The 10,453-nt window shown below is 39.2% G+C and overlaps 1 protein-coding gene across 1 annotated transcript in view; it reads left to right on the top strand.

Moving 5' to 3' along the window:
• LOC137621884 (uncharacterized) overlaps positions 1-9,966 on the top strand; it is a 10,536-nt gene extending 570 nt beyond the window's left edge. Inside the window, exons 2-7 of the mRNA XM_068352389.1 lie at positions 6,830-7,105; positions 7,189-7,538; positions 7,752-8,440; positions 8,642-9,136; positions 9,247-9,626; positions 9,785-9,966. Coding sequence (XP_068208490.1) covers positions 6,830-7,105; positions 7,189-7,538; positions 7,752-8,440; positions 8,642-9,136; positions 9,247-9,626; positions 9,785-9,966 — 2,372 coding nt within the window. The remainder of the gene's footprint in view (positions 1-6,829; positions 7,106-7,188; positions 7,539-7,751; positions 8,441-8,641; positions 9,137-9,246; positions 9,627-9,784) is intronic.
• Positions 9,967-10,453: the final 487 nt, after the last annotated feature.

The raw sequence follows: 10,453 nt of genomic DNA, 5'->3' as shown, positions 1-10,453 counted from the left end.
TTCATTTTTATTTAAAACAAAAGTTTTGGCTCTTGATTGGTAATAGAGGAAAATAAGTGTGTGCATGAAATAAGACATCATTTTATTTTTACATTCAAACAGCAAATATAAACAATTATTAGGTTTATATTTTTATTTCCTTTTCATTAATTTTTTCGTTTCCTTTTTGTCTCTTCATTATAAAGTTATAGAAATAGTTTGAAATAAGATTTTTTTTTTTCACATTAAAACAGCAAGTATAAAAATTTATTAGGTTTATTTTTCTTTCCTTTTCATTAATTTTTTCGTTTCCTTTTTGTTTCTCTTCATTATAAAGTTATAGAAATAGTTTGAAATAAGATATCATTTTTTTTTCACATTAAAACAGCAAATACAAAAATTTATTAGGTTTATTTTTCTTTCCTTTTCATTAATTTTTTCGTTTCCTTTTTGTTTCTCTTCATTATAAAGTTCATGCCACTTCCCGCATCGTTCACTCCAGTTCACGCCAGTTCCCGCATCGTTCACTCCAGTTCACGCCAGTTCGCGCATCGTTCACGACTATTTTTGGCGTGCCAATGCGTGCCACAAACTTTAAACATTTCAAAGTTCTGGGCACGCATGGCACGCATGCCACGCATCGTTCCTGCACTGTTCACGACAATTTCACGACTCGTTCACGCGAGTTCGCGCATCAATGCGTGCCAGTGCATGCCACGAATGCGTGCAAGTGTCAGGTACCCTTTAGTTGGAATAGCAGGGTGCTAGAAGTCCAAGGGCTCTAACAGGTAAAAATAGCCCTGTGATGAAAGGAAATAAGAAAATAAATAAACTATAAGAGAAATGATGAAAAATTAAGAAAGAACATTTTAAGAACAATAACAACATAAAGATAAATCTTTTATATACAAACTATGAAAATTTATGAAACAAGAGGAAGAGAAATAAGATAGAATATTGTGCCCGAGTGTACCCTCCAGCAAGGGAAATCTATCCCAAGACAGTGGGTAGGGTAATGTATATGAAGGTATCGCATATATCTATAAGTGAGTAAAAATCACAAGGAAAAGTGATGCTCAGATGCAAAAGAACCACAGGGAAAATGAAATAGAAAATATAAGATCAAGTCCGGACTAGTTTCATGTTCTCTCTTCAGAGGACTGATATGAAGAACTAACTAATCAAGACAATATATTTACTATTTGATTTTTATTGTGGTTCTTTTGTATACCTATAGGTATTCAATTATTATCTATCCAAAATTGATTTAGGACTAATGGAAGTGAACTTAGAAAACAAAGCCTTGTCGCTTATATTGAGATAACTACATGTTGTTTTGACAACTTTCTCAATGTTGAAGTAAAAATGTCTATTTTTGCACACATGTATGTTAACATATTCAGTTTTATGTGTTGCATATTTAGTAATCTTTCGTTTTCGGGGTTAGGGTCTGCCACGAAAGATATATACCCATATTGTAAGGGGAAAAAACCCAAAAGGATGTTGATGAAACTTTTATTTCGTTAAAAGTGTTTTTTGGGGGGAATATTCAAGGTCTTTTAACGAAAACTCCAACTTACAAATAGAGAAGAGTTTATCAAAGAAAAAAGGTTATAGTTCAAGTGTGCCAAATTATGGGGTCTTACTGTATAGATATACATATATTCACCGAAAAACAGTTTAATAAGGTGGACAGAACTATGAAGAAATCTTCTTGCCAGCATGAATAGGATTTTAGAATCAGGAATTTATTGAACCATCTTGAATCATGAGACAGAGCTTGAAGTGTTCTTCATAAATATAGGGAAAACTTTAATTGCAATAAATAGGTGCAGAAGCTTTTCTATGAATACATCATATACACAATCCCAAATATACATATTTCATATGTTTGTATGTATGTATATGTATGTATGTATGTATGTATGTATGTAAGCCTTCTTTGCACATACATATGCATGCACAATATATATACCTAAGCCTTCTTCATACAAATGGACAGAAAAAAAAAATTCTCTTACAAATACAATACATAAGCTTCCATTTGTAAAAACATATTCAAGCACACAGATTTCGTAGCCTTTTGCTATCCTATAAAATATATCACGGCGGGACCGGGGTGCAAACGGCGGGGTAGCGAACGGCGGGGGTGCGAACGGCGGGAGTGTAGAAATCACAACCTTTTCCACCGAAGAATACTGTTTAAGGAGTAAGGATATGGTGATATGTTTAGATGGGATTTCTTGAGCTTTTGCTTTGTGACACCAATGAAATTCTTCTGATTCTATAGACGATCTGCGCATGCTCAAATATATACAGACTGGTTTGTATACGGGGGAGTTCTTAATATTCTTCGAGGGGCTCCTAGAGCTAAAAGGGGATTTGTGATAGAAATGATAGAAATTGATATAGAAGAAATATAGATGGTATTGAGAATGTATGACATATGTAGCTGGTTTCTATGAGTAAATGAAAAATTTTGTGATGGAAGTGAAGCATATGTCAAAGTAGTGCAGTAAGTAAGTGTCTGATTTGATGTGAAACGGGTTTAAGATAATTCTGTTATGTCTTAGCGGCTATTCAACATGAGAATGATGTGGTGTGATAGGTCAAAGAAAGGATGTACACGTAAACTTGTTGGATGAAAAACTGAGCTGTGAATGCGAGATGGAATGACTAATTTGTCTGATAGTGAGGTGATTGGAGTTAGTGAAAATAAAATACAGAAGCTGGTAACTGTTTGGAGATGTCTGCAAGGGAAGATAGTTCAGAACAAATATATTCAAGAGTCAGACGCTGCAAGCGACTGATAATAAGGAAATTTGAGTGATGAATGTTATTATGATTGGTGGAAGAAAGGATGTGGCTGAATCATATATGTATTTTGGAGTAAATATGACAGATGATGGAGAAATTAGACAAAAGATGAGTAAGTATATATATATATATATATATATATATATATATATATATATATATATATAAATATATATATATATATATATATATATATATATATATATATATATATTAAATTGGAAAGATTTGAGTTGTTCATAAAACCCAAGGCAGGAATGTTGGAAATTTGTTGAACCAACTTTCGTTTAAGGAAGTGAAGTATGGATGTTGAATGTGACTGAAAATAGGTCAAAACTGTTGAGATTACCTATCTAAAGCAAAAAAAGTGTGATGTACGAAGAATTGATAGTTGAGACATGAGGAGAAGAGGAAAAGAGGTTAGGATAGGAAAAAGGACGGATAAGATTTTTGGAGTTGTTGAGTTACGAGGAAGGAATGGATGACAACTGTCTAAAAAGGAAGTGTATAATCATGAGGTGCTGGGAGGCAAGAGGACATAATAGCCTCCAAAAGGTTAGATAGATGGCGTGAAAAAAATATAAAATGGCAGGCATTAACGTGCTACTGATGAATCTATTGTTTAGATAATCTGAAGCGTCTGTAATGAATGTTTCAGTGACGTGTGTGGTTCTTTTCTGGAACCAACTCCTACTAGGAGAAATGGCTTAAAGTTGATTTATTCATGTTTATGTATGTATGTATATAATTATGTATATATATATATATATATATATATATATATATTTATATATATATATATATATATATATATATACAGTATATACATACATATATATCTATATATAGAATCATACATATATATATATATATATATATATATATATATATATATATATGTGTGTGTGTATGTACAGTATATAGGGAATATATAGTGAATATATCTACATATATATATATATATATATATATATATATATATATATATATATATGTATGTATACGCATATGTAAATAAATATATAGATATATATATATATATAAATATATATATATATATATATATATATATATATATATATATATCTGTGTGTATACATATATGTACATAAATACATAAATGTATATATACATATATACTGCATATATATGCATATATATGGATATATACGTATGTAAATACACACACACACACACACACACACACATATATATATATATATATATATATATATATATATATATATATCATATATATGTAGGCCTATATATATATATATATATATATATATATATATATATATATATATATTTATATGTGTGTGTGTATACATGTATATACATAAATAGAAATATGTATATATATACATATATACTGCATATATGCATATATATGTATATATATATATATATATATATATATATATATATTATATATATATATATGTATATATATGTGTGTGTGTGTGTACAGTATATATGTATGTATATGCATATGTAAATATATATATGTATATATATATATATATATATATGTAGATATATGCACTATATATTCCCTATATATATATATATATATATATATATATATCTATATATATATATACATATATATATATATATATATATATATATATACATATATATAGGGAATATATAGTGCATATATCTACATATGTATATATATATATATATATATATATATATATATATATATATATAAAGGCGTTTCTTATTCATGGATAAGTTAACACAAATGACAACTTAAAGCTCAAAGCTATATTGAGGAAAAGTAAATCTGTGCGCGTGTATGTGTGTTCGTGCGCTTGGGATCATATTATTATTATTATTATTATTATTATTATTATTATTATTATTATTATTATTATTAATATAATCACTAGTCAAGCTACAACCCTAGTTGGAAAATCAAGATGCTATAAGCTCCAGGGCTCCAACAGGATAAAATAGCCCAGTGAGGAATGGAAATAACGAAATAAATAAATGATGAGAAAAAATCAAACAATAAATCATTCTAAAAACAGTAACAACGTAAAACAGATATGCCATATATAGACTATAAAAAAAACTTATGTCAGTGTGTTCAACATAAAAACATTTGCTCCAACTTTGAACTTTTGAAGTTCTACTGAATCAACTACCCGATTAGGAAGATCATTCCACAACTTGGTAACAGCTGGAATAAAACTTCTAGAATACTGTGTAGTATTGAGCCTCATGATGGAAAAGGCCTGGCTATTAGAATTAACTGCCTTCCTAGTATTACGAACAGGATAGAATTGTCCAGGGAGATCTGAATGTAAAGGATGGTCAGAGTTATGACAAATCTTATGCAACATGCATAATGAACTAATTGAACGACGGTGCCAGAGATTAATATTTAGATCAGGAATAAGAAATTTAATAGACTGTAAGTTTCTGTACAACAAATTGAGATGAGAATCAGCAGCTGAAGACCAGACAGAACAATACTCAAAACAAGGTAGAATGAAAGAATTAAAACACTTCTTCAGAATAGATTGATCACCGAAAATCTTGAAAGACTTTCTCAATAAACCAATTTTTTGTGCAATTGAAGATGACACAGACCTAATATGTTTCTCAAAAGTAAATTTGCTGTCAAGAATCACACCTAAAATTTCAAAAGAATCATACTATGATGAGACCCGGATGTTGAGGAGCCACTGTCCTTGACCTACTTACAATCATACTTTGAGTTTTGTTAGGATTCAACTTTATACTCCATAATTTGCACCATGCACTAATTTTAGCTAGATTTCGATTAAGGAATTCAGCAACCCCAGATCTACATTCAGGGAATGGAATTGATGCAAAGAGAGTAAAATCATCTGCATATGCAACAAGCTTGTTTTCTAGGTCAAACCACATGTCATGTGTATATAGTATGAAAAGTAATGGGCCAAGAACACTACCCTGTGGAACACCAGATATCATATTCCTATACTCACTATGGTGCCCATCAACAACAGCTCTTTGAGAACTATTACTTAAAAAATCAATAATAATGCTAAGAAACGACCCATCCACTCCCAACTGTTTGAGTTTGAAAACGAGGGTCTCGTGATTAACACAGTCAAAGGCAGCACTAAAATCAAGGCAAATCATACGCCGGAAAATAATCTATTCAAGAAGAATCTGATTATTTTAATCGTCAAATCTCCATTTCCTTACTCTTAATAACTCTCATCTTCTTTCTTCTTATTCCTTCCATTTCTTCATTATTCATATTTTTCCATTCTGATCACTTTCTCATGTATCTTTCCCTGGTCCTTTTGAGTCATTCCTCTACCCTCCTCTTTCTCCCATTCCTTCTCCTTTCTTCGATCTGCTCTTCCTCTTGTCGTTATCCCTGCAGTTTCTGAGTCCTCCTTCTCCTCCTCCTCCTCCTCCTCCTCCTCCTCTGGTCTCTATCCATGAAGCTTCTGAGACCTCCTGTTCTCTTCCATCACCTCCTCCTCCTCCTCCTCTTCCTGATCCTCCTGTTCCTTTTGTCTCTCTCCCTGCTGCTTCTTAGTTCTCCCCCTAGTCTCCTCCATCTCTTCCTCTTCCACCTCCTCCTCTTGCTCCACCTCCTCCTCATCCTCCTTTTCTTCCTCTAGTCTCTATCCGTGCGGCTTCTGGGACCTCCTCCTGTTCTCTTCCATCGCCTTCTCCTCCTCCTCCTCTTGTCTCTATCCCTGCTGCTTCTTAGTCCTCCCCCTAGCCTCCTGCATCTCCTCCTCTTCCTCCTCCTCCTCCTCCTCATCGTCCTTTTCTTCCTCTTGTCTCTATCCCTCCAGCATCTGAGCCGTCCTTCTAACTCCCTACATCACCTCCTCCTCCTCCTCCTCCTCCTACTACTACTCTTCCTCTTGTCTATATCCTTGCAGCTTCTGAGTCCTCCTCCTATCTTCCTCTATCACCTCATCCTCCTCCTCTCCCTCCTCTTCCTCTCCCTCCTCCTCCTCTCCCTCCTTCTCTTCCTATTGTCTCTATCCCTCTTGTTTCTGAGTCCTACCCTTATCCTCCTCCATCTCCTCCTCCCCATCTCCTCCTCTTCCTCCTCCTCCTCCTCCTCCTCCTACTCCTCCCCCTCCTCTTCCTCCTCCTCCTCCTCTTCCTCATTCTCTTCCTCTTGTCTCTATCCAAGCAGCTTCTGAGTCCTCCTCCTATTTTCCTACATCACCTCATCCTCCTCCTCACCCTCCTCCTCCTCTCCCTCCTCCTCCTCTCCCTACTCCTCCTCCTACCTCTCCTTCTCCTCCTCTTGTCTCTATCCCTGTTGTTTGTGAGTACTCCCCATATCATCCTCCTTCTCCTCTCCTCCTCCTCCTCCTCCTCCTTCTCTTCCTCTTGTCTCTATCCTTGCAGTTTCTGGGTCCTCCTCCTATCTTCCTATGTCACCTCATCCTTCTCCTCTCCTTCCTCCTTCTCTCCCTCCTCATTCTCTTCCTCTTGTCTCTATCCCTGTTGTTTCTGAGTCCCACCCCTATTCTCCTCCATCTCCTCCTCTTCCTCCTCCTCTTCCTCTTCCTCTTCCTCCTCCTCCTCCTCCTGTCTATATCCATGCAGCTTTTGAGTCCTCCTCCTATCTTCCTCCATCACCTCCTAATCATTCTCTTCCTCTTGTCTCTATCCTTGCAGCTTCTGAGTCCTCCTCCTATCTTCCTCTATCACCTCATCCTCCTCCTCTTCCTCCTATCTCTCCTTCTCTTCCTTTTGTCTCTATCCCTGTTGTTTCTGAGTCCTACCCCTATCCTCCTCCATCTCCTCCTCTTCCTCCTCCTCCTCCTCCTAATCCTCCTCCTCCTCTTCCTCCTCCTCCTCTTCCTCCTTCTCCTCCTCCTACTCTTACTCCTCCTACTCCTCCTTCTCCTCCTCCTCCCCCTTCTCCTCTTTCTCTTCCTCTTGTCTCTATCACTACTGCTTCTGAGTCCTCCTCCTATCATCCTCCTTCTCCTCCTCCTCCTCCTCTTCCTCCTCCTCCTCCTCTTCCTCCTGTCTATATCCATGCAGCTTTTGAGTCCTCCTCTTATCTTCCTCCATCACCTCCTCCTCCTCCTCTCCCTCCTCCTCCTCTCCCTACTCCTCCTCCTACCACTCCTTCTCTTCCTCGTGTCTCTATCCCTGTTGTTTCTGAGTCCTACCCCTATCCTCCTCCTCCTCCTCCTCCTCCTCCTACTCCTCCTCCTCCACTTCCTCCTCCTCCTCCTCCTCCTACTCCTCCTCCTCCAGTTCCTCCTCCTCCTCCTCCTCATTTTTCTCTCCCTCTTGTCTCTATCCCTACTGCTTCTGAGTCCTCCCCCTATCATCCTCCTCCTCCTCTTGCTCCTCCTCCTCCTGCTCCTCCTTCTCTTCCTCCTGTCAATATCCATGCAGCTTCTGAGTCCTCCTCCTATCTTCCTCCATCACCGTCTCCTCCTCCTCCTCCTTCTCCTCTTCCTCCTCTTGTCTCTATCCCTGCTGCTTCTGGATCCTTCCCTTATCTTCTTCCATCCCCTCCTCTTCCTCTTCCTCCTCCTCCTTCCCTTACTCTTGTCTCTATCCCTGATGCTTCTGAGTCCTCCCCATATCATCCTCCACCTCCTCCTCCTCCTCCTTCTCTTCCTCTTGTCTATATCCTGTGAGCTTCTGAGTCCTCTTTTTATCTTCCTCCATCACCTCCTCCTCCTCCTCCTCTTCCTCCTCCTCCTCCTCCTCCTCTTCCTCCTCCTCCTCCTCCTCCTTCTCTTCGTCTTGTCTATATCCATGCAGCTTCTTAGTCCTCCTCCTATCTTCCTCCATCCCCTCCTACTCCTTCTCTTCCTCCATCACCTTCTCCTAGTTCTCTTCCTCTTGTCTCTATCTTTGCACCTTCTGAATGCTCCCCTTCTCCTCCTCCTCCTCCTCCTCCTACTCTTCCTCTTTTCTCTATCCCTGCTGCTTCTGAATCCTCCCCCTATCATCCTCCTCCTCCTCCTTCTCTTCCTTCTCCTCCTCCTCTTCCTCCTCCTCCTCCTCCTTCTCTTCCTCTTGTCTATATCCTTGCAGCTTCTGAGTCCTCCTCCTATTTTCCTCAATCACCTCCTCCTCCTTCTCTTCCTCCTCCTCCTCTTAATCCTCTTCCTCCTCCTCCTCCTCCTTCTCTCCCCTTGTCTATATTCTTGCAGCTTCCGAGTCCTCTTCCTATCTTCCTCCATCACCTCCTCCTCCTCTTCCTCCTCCTCCTTCTCTTTCTCTTGTCTCTATCCTTGCAGCTTCTGAGTCCTCCTCCTATCTTCCTCCATCACCTCCTCCTCCTCCTCTTCCTCCTTCTCCTCCTTCTCTTCCTCTTGTCTCTGTACCTGCTGCTTCTGAGTCCTCTCACTATCATCCTCCATATCCTCCTCCTCCTCCTCCTCCTTGTCTCTATTCTTTCAGCTTCTGAGTCCCCCTCTTATCTTCCTCCAGCACCTCCGCACCTCCTCCTCCTCCTCCTCCTCCTCCTTCTCTTCCTCTTGTGTCTATCCTTGCAGTTTCCGAGTCCTCCTCCTATCTTCCTTCATCACCGCCTCCTCCTCCTCCTCCTCCTCCTTCTCCTTCTCTTCCTCCTCCTCCTTCTCTTCCTCTTGTATCTATCCTTGCAGTTTCCGAGTCCTCCTCCTATCTTCCTATATCACCTCCTCCTCCTCCTCCTCCTCCTCCTCCTATATCTATCCCTGCAGCTTCTGAGTCCTCCTCCTATTTTCCTCCATCACCTCCTCCTCCTTCTCTTCCTCCTCCTCCTCTTAATCCTCTTCCTCCTCCTCCTCCTCCTTCTCTCCCCTTGTCTATATTCTTGCAGCTTCCGAGTCCTCTTCCTATCTTCCTCCATCACCTCCTCCTCCTCTTCCTCCTCCTCCTTCTCTTCCTCTTGTATCTATCCTTGCTGTTTCCGAGTCCTCCTCCTATCTTCCTATATCACCTCCTCCTCCTCCTCCTCCTCCTCCTCCTATATCTATCCCTGCAGCTTCTGAGTCCTCCTCCTATCTTCCTCCATCACCTCCTCCTCCTCCTCCTCCTCCTCCTTCTATTCCTCTTGTGTCTATCCTTGCAGTTTCCGAGTCCTCCTCCTATCTTCCTATATCACCTCCTCCTCCTCCTCCACCTCCTCCTCTTCCTCAAGGGCTTTGCATTATGGATGTGTCATAATGCCGAAGTAATGTAGGCGTAAGAGATGCCGGCATTAATCCGTCGGTAGCAAAATAATTCTCTGCCACACAGGTGGAAACGTTAATTAAGGTAATGAGTGAGTCGCGTTACAACTTGGCAGCCATCCATTATATGAGCCGATTGAAGCAGCGTTCACCTGTTTGGATTTGGAAGAATTTATGCGGCGTCCTGACCTCATCCCCCCATCTAACTACCCCTAACCCCTCTCCCCTACTCCAAATCACAACCCTCCCCCCACCAACCGAACATATCAATGTTCACTTGTTCCAATTCGCATCGCCCGATAAAGTATTCATTCGCGTCCATTTGCAGCCGCTCGTTTCCAACCAATCAGATGCAGGTTTACTTCGAATGAATTATGTTTACGGCGATTAGCTCTTCATCTCTCTCTCTCTCTCTCTCTCTCTCTCTCTCTCTCTCTCTCTCTCTCATCTAACCTTTGAAGCATTCACTTGATATACAATGT

This window comes from Palaemon carinicauda, chromosome 28 (assembly GCF_036898095.1).
Source record: "Palaemon carinicauda isolate YSFRI2023 chromosome 28, ASM3689809v2, whole genome shotgun sequence".
In the NCBI taxonomy this organism is placed as follows: Eukaryota; Metazoa; Arthropoda; class Malacostraca; order Decapoda; family Palaemonidae; genus Palaemon; species Palaemon carinicauda.
Note: the sequence above shows the minus strand (reverse complement) of the source record. Positions and strands in the feature narration are given on the sequence as shown.